This window comes from Saccostrea cucullata, unplaced genomic scaffold (assembly GCF_032062105.1).
Source record: "Saccostrea cucullata isolate Sc308-1 unplaced genomic scaffold, CSIRO_AGI_Scuc_v1 ctg3777, whole genome shotgun sequence".
NCBI classification, from domain to species: Eukaryota; Metazoa; Mollusca; class Bivalvia; order Ostreida; family Ostreidae; genus Saccostrea; species Saccostrea cuccullata.
Genome location: NW_026936986.1, coordinates 23,608 through 45,690, shown reverse-complemented (window position 1 = coordinate 45,690; position 22,083 = coordinate 23,608). Strand labels below are relative to the sequence as shown.

Genomic DNA, 22,083 nt, shown 5'->3' with positions numbered 1-22,083 from the left:
GATCTAGGAATAGAGAACACACGCAGATGAATAAGGTTTTTCAAGGCTTCCATTTCAAAACTAGGTATGAATGCTAAATCAAGAATAGGCACAAGTTCAAGATAATGTCTCTCTGTTATTTTCTGAATTGGATTGCCTTTCATATAGAATTCAATTTCTTCACTCTTAGGAAGGATATTAGGAAGACGTTTTAGTCCAGCTCCTGTACAATTTATTTGAAGTGTCAATATCATTTCTTGCTTTGCTAAACTCTTTATTCTTGGTTTTTCAATACATGAACATCCGGGGTGACATACAGGCTCTGAAGTATGATTACAAGTCAAGTCTGGTATTTGTCCATTCTCTATAACACTTGGTATCGTTATTCCTCGGAATGTATCTGGTGTCTCACAGGTTATGTTGAAGTAGTCTCTTTTCATAATCTCAATAAATGACTTGAAATGCATAACAGGTTTTGCCATTCTACAATCGCATATCAGAGGGTTTAATCTAAAATCAAACCCAAAGTCATAAAGTTTTCCCAAGGCAAAGAGATTCGAAAATCCCAATTTTTTTTACATCTGGGATTTCTTCGAATTGATTTTTTGAGAAATCTACCTGACCTGGGCCATAAGTTTCTCCCAGGTTCATATTCCATTTAAATTTATTTGTACCCATACTCAGACTATTATTTGATAAACGCAATTCACAAAATGGCCTTTCAAAAATAATGTCTGTGATGTCGACAGATAAAAGAAAGTTTCCACTCAAATTCAAAAAATGGAAAGCCATGAATGCTACAACTCCCGTCTCAATATAACTGATAGCGTTATGAGAGAAGTCAACAAATCTGATTCCTATTTCCAGTAATTGAAAAGTTTTTTAAAACTGTTAATGAATTCCAAGACAAATCCAGACGCGTTAAATTAGTGAGGCAGCTCAAATTCGGTAGTGCCTACCTAACAAATGTTCAATGTCCAGAGCCCGTCCTACCCAACGCTAAGTCCGAATGAAAGTTACCCACCCCTGCACGAAAAATCTACTCTGCCTAACCTAACCGGTTTACCAAAAATAGAAATAAGGAACTGAAAAATGGACGTAACAATAAGGAAAACAAAAAAGGATAATGATGAACGAATGAACGAGACAATTATAATCATATTGAACGAAACAAAGATGGAGACCGGGATCCACCCATCTTATCAAAAAGTGTGCTGGTACAAACCTTTGAGAAGGTTCCAGACCAACTGATCTAAACGTGAAATACTGGACTTTAAATAAACCGTGGTCTAAAGGTGTATCTCTCTTATCCAATCAAAATCTACATTCTATGTATAACCCAGACAAGGACGTTACCCAAATCACTGAATAAAGCTAAAAGTTTCCGAATGTAAAACAAACGATTGTAACCGATAAGAATTATCGTTATTTACTTACTATGTAAAATCCAATCCTACCACACATGCTTAATGCAAAATTGGCTGAGTGGTTGTAGAGAAGAAGCTGAAAATGCTTAAATGTAAACGCACAAAAGCACGACGACGAACGAAAACGAACAGCAATACTCAGTACTCAGGTGACCTAAAAAATGCTTACCCTTATCATGTGCTGATTATATACAATTCTTACATTTTATAACATCTAAAAAGTATATATTACTTTGATTTTTTGTCTCAGAATTTATGTAATTTTAAGCAATATTTACGTAATGTTTATAATACTGTTCACTGAAAATAAAAATTTTGTTTTATAGGTCTAAAAAAAATCCCTAGTTCTGGTTTCAGTATTGAAAGATCGATATTAGCTTTTAATTGTTTTATATGTTTATTATTTTTTTTTTGTTGTTGTATTTTTTTCTGAGGAAATGAAAATTATTTATTTGAATTTTAAAAAGATGCTTTAGAGTTAAAAGTTTTCTTTAATTTGGTTGTAAGGTCTTTGAAAAGATTTTGACTACAATTGCAATCAAGTTGAATCAACCAATCATTCCAATAAATGAACTAGAAAATAAAAATTGATTATACTTTACTTCAAACTCTTCAACTTTTCAACTTAAAGATAATCTGCAAGGCAAAATAATCATGATATAGTTAATACATTGTAGATCATAAATAATTTTTTATATATTATACGAGGTAGACAGTTGACATTTACGCATTGCATGGTATTAAAAACTGCTGTAAAATTATGGAAGAAATTGATCTTTGAACCTTTTCATAAGTTTAAATGCTATATAGAATGGGTATATATTACGTGTTGTATTGTATAAATATGTGTTGAATGAATATTATTCAGTCAATTGATTCGTAAATACAGACGCCTGTAAAACTTCCACACATCTCGTTCTAGGGGTCATCCTTTGACTTTCATAGGGTGCGGGGATCTTAAGGGAGAGGGGTTTTGAGTTATAAAATTTATTGTATAAGAAAGCAACTAAAAGTGAAATTGGGACTCCCTTACAAAGAAACTCACTCCAGTTGAATGCCGACTCTATATATGTACTAAGTCTTTCGTTAAAGATTTAATGGTACCAAGTTGGTACACCTAGTGAGACTTAGATAAAGGTTTCTTTAACAAAAAAAAAAAAAAAAAAAAAAGACGAGGTCCAGACCTGGAGAAATCTTGCAGATAGTTTTTATACCAATGACTCCCTAACATTTTCCAAGACATCAGACTTTTCACCAATATAAATAAATGTTTTATTTTCCTGCAAATTCCATGTCCAATTTTAATTAGATTTTTTACCAATACATTATTTCGAATTCTCTCAAGATTTTCTGCGATTTTCTATACAATCGGATTCTCTGTTCTCAATCATGTTTTTAGGAATGTTCACTAAATTTCAACAATTTGTCATCCTCTTCTATACATCCCTCCTAACCCTTACCGTCAACATACCGTCAACATATCCCCTTTTATTTATCTCATTTACTCCCCTTATTTCCATTTTGACCCTTTTTTGCCAATTTCTATCTCTTCCATTTCCATCTTTCACTCTCCATTCCTCATCTCCCTCTTATTACTATAACATCCCAAATCTGTCCTCCTCCCTCCCTGCCCAACTCACGTCTCTTACAGTGGTTGCCCTTCCCATTCCTCTCCATCTCTCCTCCCTTTCCACCTCCCCTTCCACAATCCCCCATCCACACCTATTTTATCCTTTTTTTCCTCTCCTGCATCCCATCCCACTCAATCATGGCCATTCTTCCCACCCATGTTGTTCTTATCCCATTTCTTTTCATCTCTCCTATGCCCTTTCAATCAGCCATCTTTTTCATTGCCTCCCTATCCCTCCACCTCCTATCGATCCCCCTGCTTCCTCTTGACAATCTCTTTTCCCCAGTCCTATCATGGAAGCATTATTTTGTATTTTATTTTTATTCTGTTAAAGAGGTTTTGTCCTTGAGATGATTGTGAAATCATATTTTAATTTATGTGCTTGTATATATTTACTATATGATTTGCAAATAATTAATATTGTACCTGCTTCGCCCGTTATGCAAATTATCCCATGTTTCCCACTATTGTTGATGGCCTGACATACCCTCCGAACTTGACAGTCATTCCTTAAATCAACTAAATAGGACTCAATTAGACTTTTATACGGGGATATTAACATTACACGTCATCAAAAGATGATCTGATATTTTTCACGGATTTACTCAGATTTAATCAAGCAGATTTTTATTATCATCCCCCTCAACAACAGGGCGTGACTCTTCAGTGGAACAAATTTGAATTACATGCACACAGACAAACCTATAGGCACAAATAAACAGATAAAATCTGTTCAGAAAAGCTCATTTAACTCAAATTATTAAAGAGACACTACAGCTCATTTTACGCAAAAATAATGAAACAAAAAATTTTACCGTAACTTTCTTTAATTTTCTCGCAAAGTTGAAGGTATGACCTTTCCGAAAATTATAAGTTTTAAAAGTAAATAAATCTGGTTTAACCGTAAAAAAATTGTTGTTTGTAATAGTTTTTGACGGTCCTATAAAAACAACAAAGGTACTTCTGGCTGATCTTCAATACCAGGTGTAGAGATCATTAATGAACTTACATGCTTCAAATTTTCAGCATCGATATCATTTCACCATTTAATAAATTAGTGATTGAATAAACACTCTCCATAAATGTGGAAATCGAGCTGTAATGCCTCTTTAAAGAAATAAGGGTTATATTTGATCGCTTTAATCATTTTCTGTAATATAGACTCCTCAAGCCCTTATAAAAGCCTGAAGTTTTAATCAGGATTCAATGTATTTTTCTTCATAGAGACTACCTGAACTGATGTCCTTTTCATTGTCATTATGCAGGGGATGCTACCTCTTCCATGGCGCCTGATCCAAACTCTGATGTTGTTTGTTCTCGGATTGTATTGCTTAAATTGATATTGAGCTTGAAAACTGTTTGTTATCTTCATATTTTATGCTAGAATTGGGCTATATTACAGTGTAGAAGTGAAAATCTACAGAAAAAAAGGAAGGACGGGCAGACAGACGAACTGACTAATGTAAAGAACTTCACTAAATAACAGATCAGCTAAGCAAACAATAAATTGATAGCTCTCTTCTACAGCTTTATTTGTAAATGCTCAAAAATAGAACATCAAACTACATAATTCATATGACTGTAAGATTATATTTACCCATAAAAGATCTGCACAAACAAAGACAACTTTAAATAATATGATTCTGATTCACTTGGTCGGAAATTAATTTAAAACAAGAGGCCTATGGGCCACATCGCTCACCTGAGCAATGTGGCTAGGAAGAAAGTAGAAATGTTTATTATTGGAAAGTTTAAACCAAAAGTGGTCCCAACCATTCTTAAAGTTGGTGATTTAAACAATCTTGAATCTACACAAACTAAGGATACTTGCATATTTCTTTAAATTCCTGTGGTTTTATTGCTCTTTAAACTTTAAGTTATATTATTGCTCACACCCCCCTCCCCCCATCCCAACTAAATATGAATCATGGCTTTGTTGTCCTTGAAATAATTCCCTTGGCCATTGTTGTGCCGCTCCACCTATCCCCAGGGGTCATGATTTGAACAAACCTGAATGTACTCTTCCTGAGGATGTTTCCTTATAAGTTTCATCTTTTCTGGACCAATGGTTCTTGAGGAAAGTTTTAAAAAATCCATTTATTTTCCACTTACTTTCACTTATCTCCCCTTGGCAAAGGGTGTTGCCCTTCAATTTAACAAATTTGAATCCCCTTCACCCAAGGACACTTTGTGGCAAGTTTGGTTGAAAATGGTCCCGTGGGTCTTGAAGAAGTCGAAAATGTGAAAAGTTAAGAGACAGACGGACAGGCAGACGCCAGACAAAATGAGATCAGAAAAGCTCACTTGAGCCTCCGGCTCAGGTGAGCTTATATTTGCATAACAATGTTACAATTTCAAAATGTCTGAGACAAAAATTCAAATTACTAGTATGATTTTGGGCATCATTTTATGTTTTTTCAATGCGAAACGTTGTTTGCTTGTGTACTTTAAAGTTGCTCATGCATATTTACCACCATACTTTAAAATATCACAATAATATTGAATGCTGTTTGTCAGTGCACTTAACAGTTTTTAAAACATTTCGACATTGATATAAAATATGGCTATATGCTTACAGATACATCTATCTTTGAAAGAATCTATCTTTGTCTACATACTGAAAACTCTATACATATTTATTATAAGTTCATTCAAAAATTACAATTTTTTTTCTCCTAAATCATAGTATTGAAATTGAAACATTTCCATTTTCGTAGTTATTTGTTGAATGTATGCTTTTATAATTCTAATTTTTATTTTGTTCATCCCATATATGCGTCTGAATTTGTCTCTGTCAGAAAAAATGTTACCGGTAAATACATTTCCACACACACTCTACACGTGTAATGTTCATCATCTGTACGAGTCTTCCCGTGTTTCATTAAGTTATATATAATCATTTGAAAGCAGTTCCGCACACTATACATTTTTAAAGTTGTGTGTGCCTGCAAGTGTCTCTAACCTGTCTTATCGCTTCTCACAAACAGCTCATCTATAGGGATTATCATCTGTATGTGTCCTCATGTGTTTCGTTAAATTTTAATAACCGAAATTGGAGAATTCCTTCCCATACACATTACTCTTAAAAGGCTTTTCACCAGTCTGTAAGCGACCTGATTGAAGGTTTTCCAACAAACATCGCATTAATCAATTTTTCGAACAGAATGAATTCTTTTGTGTTTCTGTAAGTTATCTGATCAGGTAAAAGTCCTTCCACGTACATCACATTTAAAAGGTTTTTAAAATGCATGTTCTTTCATGTGACTCTTTAAGCGTTTCTGTTTTCGTAAGTCTCCTAATCCATGTAATCAGATATATGCTTTTCCACAAAAATCACATTTATGAAGTTTATCACCCGTACATGTATGAATCCGTGTGTGCAATTTTCATTTTCCTAAAAAGATTTTCCACACGCTTCACATTTATGAGGTTTATCAACATGATAAACTGCATGTGTTTTTATATGATTTTGTATGTTACAAAATGTCGCATGCCTTTCCACACAGATCACCTTCACCTACTGAGAATCCTCATGTGTGTCTGTAAATTCCTTGATCTCTTACATGTTTTTCCACACACAGGACATGTATAAGGTTTGTAACCTGTATGTGTCCTAGTGTGTTTCTTTAAGCCACCTGACTGTTTCAATGCCTTTCCGCATACTTCACTTTAATAAGGTTTTTCACCCCTGTGTATCTTCATGTGTCTCTGTAAGTGACTTGATCGGTGGAATGCCTTTCCACAAACATCACATTTATAAGGTTTTTCACCTGTATGTGTCCTCATGTGTTCGTTTAATTCACTTGACTGGCTGAACGCCTTTCCACAAACATCACATTTAAACGGTTTTTCACCTGTGTGTGTCCTCATGTGTAACTGTAAGTTAAATTTTCGGTTGAATGCCTTTCCACATACATCACATTTATAAGCTTTACCACCTGTATGTATCATCATGTGTTGCTTTAAATAACGGCAGTCGGTAAAAGCCTTCCCACATACATCGCATTTAAAAGGTTTTTCACCAGTATGTGTCCTCATGTGTGTCTGCAAGTAATCAGATCGATTGAATGTTTTCCCACAAACATCACATATAAAGGCTGTTGTATCTCTATGTGTCGCCTTATGTCTCTGCAAATTACCTGAATGGTTAAATGTTTTTCCACACACATCACATACATAAGGTTTAACACCAGTATGTATTATTCTGTGTCTCTGAATATGTCTGGACTGCTGAAATGTCTTTCCACTCAGATCACCTTCAGTGCTGTGTACCCTCATGTGTGTCTGTAAGTTACTTGATCTCTTACATGTCTTTCCACACACAGGGCATGTATACGGTTTGTTAGCTGTGTGTGTCCTCATGTGTTTCTTTAAGTCTTTTGACTGTTTGAATGCAATTCCGCAAACATGACATTTATAAGGTATATCTTTTGTGTGTATCCTCATGTGTCTCTGTAAGTGACTTGAGCGGTTGAATGCCTTTTCACAAACATCACAAATATAAGGTTTTTCACCTGTATGTGTCCTTATGTGTTCCTTTAATTCACTTGACTGGCTGAAAGCTTTTCCACAAACATCACATTTAAATGGTTTTTCACCTGTGTGTATCCTCATGTGTGACTGTAAGTTAAATTTTCGGTTGAATGCCTTTCCACATACATCACATTTATAAGCTTTACCACCTGTATGTATCATCATGTGTTGCTTTAAATAACGGCAGTTGGTAAAAGCTTTCCCACATACATCGCATTCAAAAGGTTTTTCACCAGTATGTGTCCTCATGTGTGTCTGCAAGTAATCCGATCGATAGAATGTTTTCCCACAAACATCACATATAAAGGCTGTCTGACCTGTATGTGTCCACTTGTGTCTCTGCAAATTACCTGAATGGGTAAATGTTTTTCCACACACATCACATTCATAAGGTTTAACACCAGTATGTATTATTCTGTGTCTCGGAACATTTCTGGACTGCTGAAATGTCTTCCCACTCAGGTCACCTTCACTGATATGTACCCTCATGTGTGTCTGTAAGTTACTTGATCTCTTACATGTCTTTCCACACACATGGCATGTATTTAAGTCTTTTGACTGTTTGAATGCAATTCCGCAAACATGACATTTATAAGGTATATCTTTTGTGTGTACGGTTTGTCACCTTTATGTATCCTCGTGTGTTTCTTTAAATAACTTGAATGGTTGAAAGCCTTTCCACAAACATCACATTTATAAGGTTTATCACCTGTATGTGTCGTCACGTGTCTCTGTAAGGTACCTGACTGTTTGAATGCCTTCCCACATACATAACATTTATAAGGTTGATCACCTGTATGTGTCCTTATGTGTCTCTGTAAGGTACCTGACTGTTTGAAAGCCTTTCCACAAACATCACATTTATATGGTTTATCACCTGTGTGAGTCCTCGTATGTGTCTGTAGGCTAAATTTTCGGTTGAATGTCTTCCCACATACATCACATTTATAAGGTTTACCACCTGTATGTATCAACATGTGTTGCTTTAAATAACGGCAGTCGATAAAAGTCTTTCCACATACATCACACTTACAAGGTTTTTCACCAGTATGTGTCCTTATGTGTGCCTGCAAGTAATCCGATCGATAGAATACTTTCCCACAAATATCACAAATTAAAGTTGTCTGACCTGTATGTGTTCCCTTGTGTCTCCGCAAATTACGTGAATGGTTAAATGTTTTTCCACACACATCACATTCCTCAGGTTTTTCAACAGTATATGTATGTGCTACTTTGTGTCTCTGCTGGAATAGCTCTCCACAAACTTTACTTTGATGAAGGTTATCACCTTTCTTTGTTCTAATGAGCGTCTTTACTGAACCCAAGTCACTGGATGCTTTTCCACACCTATCAGATTGACACAATTTATATGCATCTTCCGTTTCTCTATGTACCCTTATGTTTCCTTGTGAGTTTTTTGATTGTGTTGGAGTCTTACCACAAGCATTACTTTTACAAGGTTTGTATCCAGCCTTTTTCTTTATTTGTATATTAAACCCTCCTGATGAGTTGAATGCCTTCCCACATTCAGCAGGGTTATTATCCATGCGCCTCTTTGATTGTTTCAAACAGCCGTCAGAATGTGTTTTACAATCTTGTGTCATTTGGTGTTCATTTTCAACTAATGGTTTTTCACCCTTATCACATGCATGAGGTTTTTCCCCCGTGTCCTTTTTCTTATGTCTCAGTTCATACCTTGACTTAAGATTTACATTTCCATGCATGTCATTCTTATCTGGTGCTTCTCCAAGAAATCTTCTGTTTGGTTTCCCTAGGGTGCCCGACTTTATGCATGTGTCATTATACTTGAAACTTCTGACACCTCTAAGTATCATTGGGTGTTTTGAAACATCAGAAGTTTGAGCAGGAAATTGATCAGAAACACGGTTTTTATGTGGGTTTTCACCTGTGTGTCTGATCATTTGTCGATTTGAAGCTGATTTTTCTTTCAACAATTTCTGACATACATCACTTTTAGAAGATTTTTCACCGGTATGTGCCTTCATATGTCTCTGTAGGTGGCCTATTACAAACCTACCACACACACCACACTCATAAGTTTTATAATTACGTGTGTTTTCATCTGTATGTGTTCTTAAATGTACCTTTAAATCTGATTTTTCTCTGAACCTTCTCTGACAAATATCACATTTAAAATGTTTCTCGTCGGTATGAATCTTCATGTGTCTCTGTAATTTTCCTGATAAAGACATTCCACACATATCACATTTATAAGGTTTATCACAGTCATGCATATCTATATGTTTGCACAAGTCTCCTGTATTGTGAAATACATTCCCACAAACATTACACTTATTCTGTTTATCGTCTGTATGTGTCTCAAGGTGTCTATTCAAACCTCCTTTTTCACAAAAAGCTTTCTGGCACATTCCACATTTATAAGGTTTAAAATCTATATGTACTCTCCTCATGTGTATCTGTAAGGTATCGGATTTGTTAAAATTTTTCCTGCAGATATTACATTGATGGGTATCGATGTGTCTTTCTAATTCCATTGATTGACTGTTAAAAGGAATGCTTTTTTCAGCATCATTCCGAATAATGGTTGAAAAAGTTGTCTTTTCCCCCTGTAAAGTTGATCAAAAGGCAATATCATAGTATTTGTTAAACAAGAGGTCATATGGCCAAGAATTGATTTTCTGAATATAATAAAATCCTTTGTTTCCATTTTAAGGTTCTTCGTATCTAAATATTATATTAGGTAAATCAATTAAGTTCAAAAAGTAGGTTATTCTAACTGTACACAATTTGAAATACCTTGATGCAAAAGTTTTAAGACCCTTAAGGCTTTATTTTATTTCAATTACTGTAGAAGTATTTTTTCCTTGTGGTATTAATTTACGCTATATATGAGGTCACATATTTTCCACGGTTTGTCCCATCCAACTTTATATTAATATAAGGCATATATAGAAAGTCTTAAGATATCTGCGTAATTTTCTACCAGTGGATTGAACAGAAATAGAGATTCCACGGAATTATGACCCCGAGGAAAAAAGTACGTCTTCAGTATATACTCAGGCATAGCTATAAAATTCCTAAGGTAGGACACCGTAACCTACTCTTTGGATGACACAATGCAAGACTTACTAGATGGGTCAACTAATAAAATCATACAATGTTTAGCATTCTTTTATCCTGCAATGTAAATATTGTTGAAAGTGTGCAATTCCATAAGTAGGTCACATTGACCCAGTTAATGGTTGAAAGATTCCAAGTTCCGAAGATGCTAAACTAAATACCTTAATGATTCTAAGCCTCTTATTACCAAATATCCAGTTTTGGATGCGTGTTGGAAATTTTGCGAAAAAGGGGTAGATAAGTACAGTTTATATTTTATGTAAGTTATTTTTTACGATTGAAGATTTTTTTGCTTAAAATTGTAATATGTTTTTATGTCATATCAGGGCAGAAATAATTTCTGTGTGTTTTATATTTTGCTATTTAAAAATGATCACAAAAAAAAAAAAGCGAAAATAGATTAGTTCGAAAAAAACCCGAATATACGGTATATGAAATATTTAAAGCCGCTTAACCCGAATTAGGCACATATTATCTTACACAATAAAAGTACGTCATTACATAGATAATATATAAAAATGAATTATAAGATTGATTTAATAGTTTTTTACAACAATCCTTACATGGAAAACGCAGATCAAAAACTTCATTGACAAACAGTAGTTCCTGACGGAAGTTAAGATCTGTTGTGAAGTCAATTTTGAAAAAAATAAGTTTATCGGATAATGAAGATAATTCAAACCCGAGTATTTTTTTCTCTATTTTTAGAAGCCTTAGTCATAATACATTTTTTCAAAATTAAGAAATTAATTGTAATGAATATAATCCATTGTAATTTTTATAGTAATATGCATGTTTAAAGAATACAGGAAAATCAGATATTTTAAAGTATTTTTTTAAAGGAGATAAGATATTGTCCGTGTACAGGTAATATATGTACTTTGTTGTGAAAAAAAAATGCTCGGGTGTGTTCTTCGTGAGATAAACATGTAAGCGATATATTTAATCTTTAGCGATTAGAATCGGACCAAGCGGCTTTAAATACATGTAATCATGTATGCACTGTCACATAGTGAATAAATGATTTTTCTAATAAATGTCATATACGTTTATTTTTAATGTCTAAATCTACTAATAATCATTTCATTATCTTCATCTTATTTGCATCTTTACGCCATGGTGAATTACAGTCCTCTGTAATTTACTGTGTTTATTCATAAAGTATCTCATTCATATTCACAATGTTGAATGCTTATTGCAATTGATTAATTTAAGAGTGGGAAAAGAAAAAAGTTTCTGTGTCACAATGGGTGATTTCGCGCGATATCAACAATGATCAACATAGGATTATTTTTTGTGTGACCTAACAAAAATTATTTATTTAAATTTTGATATCTTTTAAAAGAAAAGGACTTTGGGGATATAATTTGACAGAAGTTGAAACAATTTATGGACAATTATTTTTCAAGAAGAAAATCGAATATGTATTTTTAGCGATTAGAATCGGACCAAGCGGCTTTAAATACATGTAATCATGTATGCACTGTCACATAGTGAATAAATGATTTTTCTAATAAATGTCATATACGTTTATTTTTAATGTCTAAATCTACTAATAATCATTTCATTATCTTCATCTTATTTGCATCTTTACGCCATGGTGAATTACAGTCCTCTGTAATTTACTGTGTTTATTCATAAAGTATCTCATTCAGTGCTTTGAATAAATCAAATATCTTATCAATTAGATATCTACTTAAAGATAATAACAGCAGAAAGGTTTGTGTTCTAAAATAATTAAATGTGTGAATGTATAGGTACATGTTGTATAATAGTGTATATACTTACTTTCATAACTGTTACCATAAAATACACTTTTGATTAAGGTAAAACCTTTTTAGGGTCAGAAGGCATGTTATGTAGATTTGTGAAACGAAGATCATTTTGTGTGCACGTGCTTGAGAGTGTGCGCAGGTGCAACACGTGAAATGACCAAAATAATAGATATAGCCGTACCTTTTAAATTTTTGGATGAAATGCATTGAAACTCATAATATAAGGGTATATTAGTAATATAGACAAGATGACATTGCCACAATAGCAAGATCTCACACGCACGCACATGTGCTTCGCATTGATTGGCTGGACTAAAGTCTCTCTATCTTTCTTGTTTTTTGACAAAATCCTTTGAAATGTTATAAAAGTATTGTCACATTAAAGCACATGAGCCTGTGCTGTAATCTGATTGGCTGAAACTTGAAATGTCTAAAGCTTTCTTGTTTCTCAATACAACAAGATGAAATTTAGAATATGTCTTGAATAGGTATATTTAATGCATACAATATGCTACTATCAAATTTGAATACAAGGACATGCATGCATGCACTTGCAATATTTAATAATTTACATTTTTATGTTATTTTTTTATTGTAAATCTGGAAATTTCTGCTGTAGATAAATTTTTGGCAAAGAATGAGTGCACTTAAGCAATGAGAGTAGGATCCCGATGTTTTGCGCAAAATAAAATTCCAAAATCCATTAAATTTATGCTTTATAGGTATTAAACAATGTCTTAAGAGCAGGTTTTGGTATATTATGTTACATGAAATGCCGAACGACACTAGCTTTTGAGACGGGGGTCTAACAGTTTTGTCTCATTTCTATTGTTATTCATATGCATACCAGTTTTCAATGACTTTGTTTACATCGAGTGGCAACTTGGCCATTTTTCTTATTTGCACAGAACTTAAACTTATACGTAGCCAAAGGACAATGTTGGCCAAGTTGCGGCTCATATCTAATTTTCAAAAAAATGTCCCCAAACTAGGGTCGAGATAGCTACTAAATTAACCGGTCACTCAGCAACAACGTTTGATATTATAATCACCTTTCTCACGTGACCTTCTGCTGTTTGATATGCTAACTCTTTCATTGAAAATTTCATTGTGTTTAAGTCTCTGTTGTGACATTATCTATCGTACTTCCAACTTCAAACTATGGGAGATTTTTGCGCAAATTTTAATAGGGTTTGAAGATAATATGTCTCTTATTTATCTTTATGCTTTTCATTAGGGGTATTTTGAAAGAATTCTGGTTTTGACAGTGTCATTAGTAAGTACATGTATAGGCTTATGTCGCCTCTGTATTATGGTCTGTACAGCGAGACATTTACCCCATCCCTTAACATTAAAATCATTTAATAATTGTGCACCATGAAATCAACATGATCTCTCTCTCTTCTCCATTTCAATTCGCAATGCGAAAAAATCATATGTGCTAATGTTTACATTCCACAACCATGCGGTTTAAATGTCTCCGCCTATTTGTGGATACCTTAGATTCGAAAGTGGTCCCGTTCAAATTTCCGGAATTTAAGGCTTTTACATGTTCTTTTCAATTACATTTTCTGTAATTATAGAAATATGTATGACAAAAAATTCTAGAAATAAATATCAAAAGCATATGCTTGCACATTAATCATAGATTAATTTAGCAATATATTGTAATGTTAAGCTTAAAATGGGTAGCCAAAAAGGTTCCAAATGACATACTTAAGTGCACTCATTCTTTGCGAGTTCATTGCATTTGCAAAAATATTTTTCTTAAAAATAATTCAACAATGAGAAAATATAAACAAAGTAGTGGTCATTCGCAAAATTTTGAAACGTAAAAATTTATCAACAGTATTTTGACCCAGATTAACAAAATAAAATTGCCGCAAAAATTTCCAGATTTACAGTATAGATTCTCTGCATATCAAGACATGGTAATCATATGGTAAGAACATGCCATGATCATCTTTCATATGCATGCACAATATTTGCACATGCACGCATGCAATATTGAATATGACAAAATTATAGACTGAGCATATGAAAAAGTCTTCAGAAAAAAGCACTAAAGGGGTTTTGGGGAGCGTTTGGGGAATATCTGTAACCATCCCCATTACAATTACTGCAGATCACTAAATTTTCGCGACACCTTTTTTTCACGAGATCGTCATTCATTTGACTCCTGATAAGTGAGACAAAATTTTCACGAATTGTGGTTATTGCTCTATATAATCTTAAGGAACATTATACGCGAGAAATAAATTTTCGCGAGTAAACTGTTTCGCTTAATTACGTGAAAATAAAGTTCTCGTGAATAAAAAGTGATTTACAGTAAGTATTAGTTTATGTTACTTTAGATTGTCTTCTTAACCAGATTTTTTAAATGATATCTGAAGGCTAAGGAAAAGTATCAAAATCATTTATATAGATGGATCATGTGATTACTATAGAGCTTCAGCCCTTCAGAGTCTTTAGAATTAATATACCTCCAATATTTAATATAGAGCTTCAACCCTTCAGAATCTTTAGAATCAAGTTACCTCCAACATTTCCAATAGATAGTTTTCGATGGGCCTAAATTTAGCAAAAGTTACCTCCTGTTAACCGCCATTCTGGAGGTTGGCTCAGTGAGTTTTCCTCTTTGTCTTACCAAGTTTAAGAAAATATAGTAGAACTATTCAGTGGAAAATCTTTATCAAGTAATTTTTTTAAATAAAGGAGACTTTTAAAAATTTATATACTTCAGAAAAATATTGATTCCTAATTCAAAATCGCAAATATAAAAATTCAAAATTGGTTGAACAATGAAAGAATATAAGCATTTGGACCTCCAGTATGGCGGCCAATGGGAAGTAACTCTCTTTAAATTTAAGTCAATCGAAAACTATCTATAGAGCTTCAACCCTTCAGAATCTTTTGAATTAATTTACCTCCAATATTTCCTTCTGTTGATTTTCTTCCATAGCGTCAGAATCCCCAAATGCCTGCTTCTTTCCTATAATTAAAACATGTAGTCTGCATTATAAATTCTGGGAGTTCAACAACATAACCATAAACAGAATATGGTAAAACCCTATTATTTCCATATTAAGGTTCTTAGTATCTAAATATTATATATATAAGAAAAAGTATCAAAATCATTTATATAGATGGATTTGAGATACTGATATTGACCTGTAGATGGATCATGTGATTACTATAGAGCTTCAGCCCTTCAGAGTCTCTAGAATTAATTACCTCCAATATTTCCAATAGAGCTTCAACCCTTCAGAGTCTCTAGAATTAATTTACCTCCAATATTTCCAATAGAGCTTCAACCCTTCATCAACCCATAATCATTATGCTTTGTTGTTCAACTTGTTCTTGAGAAGAAGATTTTTCCTACATATTCCTATTTAAAACTGTGATACCCCATTGTGGCCCCGCCCTACCCCTAGGGATCATGATTTGAAGAAAATTGAATCAACACTACCTAGGGATGATTCCATAAAATTTGACTAATCATGGCTGTGTTGTTGTTCAGAAAAAGATTTTTAAAGAGTTTTTCTATATATTCCTGCATAAAACTTTGTCTATTGTAGCCCTGTCCTACCCCCAAGGGTCATGATTTGAACAAATTTAAATCTACACTATCTGATGCTTCCATATTAGTTTCATACTTCATACTTCCTGACCCAATGGTTCTTGAGAAGAAGATTTGTAAGCATGCCACAAAATTTTCAGTTTATCTTACAGAGCTCCAAATAATTGTTTACCCCAAAGTGTATTTACTTCCTGATTTTCACATCAATGCAGATTTTGATTTTCAGTAAAATGATTGAAGAGTACATGTATATTTTTGATTTTGAGCTTGTTACATAAGATATAAGTGTTTTTGAAGAGGGAGAAAACCAACAAAGGTCAGTTCATGCATTAATTTAAATAAATTTTGAAAATACCAACAAGGCTTTTTTGCTAAAATTGGGAAGCATTCCTTTTGACAAGATTATACAATAGGTCAAGGTATCACAGAATCAGAGACACAGAAAACTTTTCCTTCAATTAAGAAATCATATCAAGAGTAAACTGAGAGAAAAGAATCTTCGTTAATCATGCTAATACGGCAAGTTGAGAGAAATAAAAAATTAGCTATGAACCTAGAATAAAAAAGTTATGCCTACTGCATAGTCTTTCTATTTATAGAAATTGATTTTCATCTAAATATCTGATTCTTCCTCCCGAAATGGAGATCGTTTTCGCCATTACTCGAATATTCCTGGTCACTAAAAGACTTTTAAATCTGTAGAGTGGAGCCTCATTTATCCAGACGCTTTGTTTCCCAGCCAATTTGTCTGGATATGTGAAGCATTCTGATACCTGAATTACCAATTAAACAAAACAAATTAACGTTTAAAAATTCCATTCCAGTGAAAAGTCATCCGGATACTGTAGCATCTGGATATCTGGCATCCGGATATCTGAAGGTCCACTGTACTTCATTTTGAGAAAAATCAAACACTGATTTAACGTCAATTCATATCATTGAGTAAGTTGTACCTGTATTCTTTAACCTGTTGTACGCAATACTTTCGTGGTGTTATGCTTATCTACGACTACTAATGCATAATTGTACGTCCTATTTTAATTTTCAATGCATATTTTGTAAAATCAATAGCGTATTTCTGCAAATACGCACCTTATCTAGAGCTCTGATCTTAGTTATCTCCCCATGAAAGAGAACAGGACCCTTCATTTGAACAAACTTGAACCCCCTTTACCCAAAGATGCTTTGTGGCAAGTTTGGTTGAAAATGACCCAATGGTTCTAGAGAAGAAGGTGAAAAAGTGAAAAGTTTACAGACAGACAGACAGAAAGCTAGACAGACAGAAGGACACAGGACAAAATGTGATCAGAAAAGCTCACTTGAGCTTTCAGCTCAGGTGGGCTAAAAAGCTCAGTGATCCAGAATTAATCATCATGATATGTAATTTGTTATTGTATAATGTGGAAATGAGGAAATCTATTTAAATACTCTGACTGAGGTAATTATTTGCCTGCATGAGGGCAGATACTACAATGGTTTGATTAATGAAGCTTTATCAATTTCAGATTAGAAAATTTTTTATCATTTTCCTTTCTTCATGTTCTTGCATTTTTTAAATATTTGATTGTCATTTCATTATTCGACTGTCAGTCCATTCAACTGATAGTCGAATAGTCGACTACCTGTGACCAATCTACTTAAAATTAGATGTTAGATCCACTTGCATACTTGCTACACTAACATCTAACAACATCCCATAGAGGGTCACATTAGAGGTCAAATTCGGAACAACTCTAGACTTATTCACTTCAACAATAAACAATGATTTTGCAGGCGACAATTTGATTGGTTAATAGAGTTTGAACTCTTACTTGACCCTCTACGGGATGTTGTTATTATTAGTGTAGCAAGTATATGAGCAGATCTAACATCTAATTTTATTTTGATTGCTTTGTTGACATCCCTAATATTTACCTGTAGATTCTTCTTGTTTATCTGGTTCTTGATCTTGTGAATGAGATAGAGGTATTTTCTTCTTCTCTGACATGATTTCTGAAACCACCTGTAACAGAGAAGATGAATTTAAATAAATATTGAGAGAGATAATCAGATTCCTCATCTTAGTTAAATAGATGAGAGACAACATTTGACTTCATGTTTAAATTTTCAAATTTGCAAAACCCTGTACCATTATATGGGGCTTTATTTTTGTTGGCCTTGCCATATGATAGAAGACAGTAGACAACTTTCATATTTACAAAAGTTATTCCCCTTTGGGGGATCAATCGATGGTCAACCAGCGTTCCCTCTATGACCTTACCAATTTTATGGGCCAGTACAGTGTATCTCAGAAATAAATTCTGTATGAATATGTTCAGTACGTTTTTCATGTTCCTCCATATTCTTGCAATACAGATGCAGATAGAAATTGTCTGATCACGTTTGAAGATTAAAAATGTTAGCGTTAAGTTATATTAATAATATGAGCGTTACGCCGACAATGGGAGTTAACTCTTAAAAATGGGAAATTTGTCTATACCTTTCTTGCCTATTGCCTGAGAGCTACCACACAAGTCAAACTGCAACAAACACGAAGTATTCCAGTTTTCAAACATAGGTAATCAGAGATTACAGAGCTCACCTCAACGTGTGTTGTCTTTAAGTAAGGCATATTAAGTCACACAATTAACCAACAAAAAGTGTACATCCAAAAATGCAAAATTTATGCAATTTTGATACTTTGGAATAGACCTATATAAAAACTAAAAACTAGTTCTTCATCATGAAAATGTAATTAAAATCCAGCATCTGAAGCAAGATTGAGAGTTTTCATCCCTTGATGCATCATTTAAGCAACTGGTTTATATAAGGCTTATAGTTTCTTGGTGATAGACTTGCACCCATAACTTTTACGAGGTCTATAATCTTGAAAATGTATGTCAAATTCAGCATCTGAAGCAAGTCCATTTGTGTGCATCCTAAGATGTATCATCCATGTAAGTTTGGTCAACATAGGGCTTAAAGTTACTTGCAAATGAAACCTGTATAAAAAATTAACCTTTCCACTAATCCAGAAAATGTAGGTCATATTCAGCATCCGAAGCCAGCCTAGTTGAATGCACCCTTAGATGTACCATCCATGCAAGTTTGGTCATTATAGGGCTCAAAGTTACTTGGAAATGAATCCTGCACCATAAACTTAAACCTGTTTACTCGTCCAGAAAATGTAGGTCAGATTCAGCATCCGAAGCAAGTCTGGTAGTATGCATCCTAAGATGTACCATCCATGCAATTTAGTCATTATACGGTTCAAAGTACACTGTACCTTGAAAATGAAACCTTCACCAAAAACTTTAACCTATTCACTCAACCGGAAAATGTAGGTCAGATTCAGCATCCGAAGCAAGGCTGGTAGTATGCATCCTAAGAAGTATCATCCATGCAAGTTTGGTCATTATATGTCTCATAGTAACTTGGAAATGAAACCTGCACCAAAAACTTTAACCTGTTCACTCAACCGGAAAATGTAGATCAGATTCAGCATCCGAAGCAAGTCTAGTAGAATACATCCTAAGATGTACCATCCATGCAAGTTTGGTCATTATAGGGCTCAAAGTATCTTCAAAATGAAACCTTCACCAAAACCTTTTAACCTGTTCACTCAACCCGATGTAGGTCAGATTCATCATCCGAAGCAAGGCTGGTAGTATGCATCCTAAGATGTATCATCCATGTAAGTTTGGTCATTATATGTCTCATAGTAACTTGGAAATGAAACCTTCACCAAAAACTTTAACCTGTTCACTCTACCGGAAAATGTAGGTCAGATTCAGCATCCGAAGCAAGTCTAGTAGAATACATCCTAAGATGTACCATCCATGCAAGTTTGGTCATTATAGGGCTCAAAGTATCTTCGAAATGAAACCTTCACCAAAAACTTTAACCTGTTCACTCAACCGGAAAATGTAGGTCAGATTCAGCATCCGAAGCAAGGCTGGTAGTATGCATCCTAAGATGTATCATCCATGTAAGTTTGGTCAACATAGGGCTCATAGTAACTTGGAAATGAAACCTGCACCAAAAACTTTAACCTGTTCACTCAACCGGTAAATGTAGGTCAGATTCAGCATCCGAAGCAAGTCTAGTAGAATACATCCTAAGATGTATCATCCATGCAAGTTTGGTCATCATAGGGCTCAAAGTATCTTCGAAATGAAACCTTCACCAAAAACTTTATCCTGTTCACTCAACCGGAAAATGTAGGTCAGATTCAGCATCCGAAGCAAGGCTGGTAGTATGCATCCTAAGATGTATCATCCATGTAAGTTTGGTCAACATAGGGCTTATAGTTACTCGGAAATGAGACCTACACCAAAAACTGCACCAAAAATGTTAACCTGCACCAAAAACATTAACCTGGTCATTCCTTTGCTGAAATTTCAGCATCTGAAACTTTGACTGGTACAATGAAACTCACTAGCAACATCTTCCATGCATGTCTAATCAATATAGGACATAGAAGTACTTAAAAAGAAAACTGCTCCAAAAAACTTAACCTTAACCCGGGACGCCGACGCCGACGCCGACACCGACGCCGACACCGACGCCGACGCCGAGGGTATCACATAAGCTCCCCCCAACTTCGTTGAGGTGAGCTAAAAACGCAACTTTGTTTCTAGTGTAATGAATTTTGATTTCATATGCATTACTGATTAAGTGACCAGTGCGTGACTTCCAGATTTTTAACACGAAAAAAAAATTTGAGTTGGTGGAATATGATAACCATAGACATATTTTTCTTAAGCCTATAGGAAAATTTACTTCAGCAAAATATGTACTTTTTACATAAAAAGTGGGATCTTGCCTCGCTGGCCATCCAATATGGGTGTGTTTCTGTGTAAATAGTTTACCAATGATTTCAATGAAATACATGCATGTTATTTCTAAGCAACTGAAGATGGATCAGCTTAATTTCTATGATTTGATGATTCTTTACCTACAGTATTTTACACATGAGCCAGACATGAAAAAAACTAATAGAGACTAAGAGAGGCAGACAAAATAATTAATGCACGAGAGCCCTGTCCAATGCCGGATTTAATGGGGGGCGCACCTGCCCCCCCCCCCCCTCCAAAATTGTCAAAAGAAAATGTAAATATGACTGGGCCCCAACCAGGGCTTTGTCCTGGACCCACTGGGGGCCTCAAGACAGCCCCCAGATCCCTTGCCTCCCTTGCCCCCTCCAACTTCAATTCCTGGATCTGCGCCAAGTGTCTTCATAAAATTGGCATAAATATTAAAAAACACAAGATTCAAGAATAAATGAAAAATGTGTTACTAAAGACTTCAGCTATGATAATATTTAAATTTTGGCCAAAAAAAAAATAAACAAACAAATAAATTTAAGATTTTGTGACTGGTTTTATACACTAAATAAAATAAAAAAAAATTAAAGTACAACATTATTTTGAGTTGAAACTAATAAATCAAGAGTCAAAGGATGAAAGAATTATAAAATAACTAAATCAATGTTAAATACAATGTATAAAACCAGTCACAGAATCTTAAAAAGTATGCAACGCGCGCGAGCATTTTTTTTTACCATGCTGTCACGGGGATGTAGGAACGACAACTCTTAGATAAACAATTCGTAAAGAACATTAGGCGACTGTTTCTAAATTTTGTCAGTACAAAACCTTTTTCTTTTCAAATAAAACTTTCTTATTACAAGCTCTGGGCAAGGTTCAATGAGATTATGATTCAATATTGGAGAAAATACCTACTTGTGAGCTTGAACATGAAGATAGATTGTCTAATTTGGCGCTCTTGTTGGTGTTCTTTATCGGAATTACGAACCCGATTTCTTTATTTGACAAGTGTAATGCAGAAAGACAAAGTGCACATGGGTGAACTAGATATCAATATTACTTTTCAGGTTTTTTTTTTTTTTTTTTTTTGAAGATCTAGAAAAATTCTTACACTTACATATGTAGCTCCCCCCTCCTTCAACTTGTTTCTGACGCCAATGTGCAGTACGATTTCCCCAGTTCTAATTCAGTGGTTATTGTGTTGAATAAAATAAATTAATTATAGAGATTGGTATAACTGGTAAAATTA

The 22,083-nt window shown here is 34.2% G+C and overlaps 1 protein-coding gene and 1 long non-coding RNA gene across 2 annotated transcripts; both read right to left on the bottom strand.

Annotated features, from left to right (window-relative positions):
- Positions 1-6,549: 6,549 nt before the first annotated feature.
- Positions 6,550-10,150, bottom strand: LOC134247013 (zinc finger protein 493-like). Its single transcript, XM_062729364.1, is given in 2 exon segments — positions 6,550-8,127; positions 8,175-10,150. Coding segments are annotated over 2 exon segments (3,489 nt in total). The 5' UTR covers positions 10,086-10,150.
- A 5,222-nt stretch (positions 10,151-15,372) lies between these two features.
- LOC134247015 (uncharacterized) lies at positions 15,373-21,806 on the bottom strand. Its single transcript, XR_009987749.1, has 3 exons — positions 21,750-21,806; positions 17,941-18,028; positions 15,373-15,438 (listed from the first exon to the last, which is right to left on the bottom strand). It is a non-coding gene; the product is annotated as an uncharacterized LOC134247015 (long non-coding RNA).
- Between the last annotated feature and the right edge of the window lie 277 nt (positions 21,807-22,083).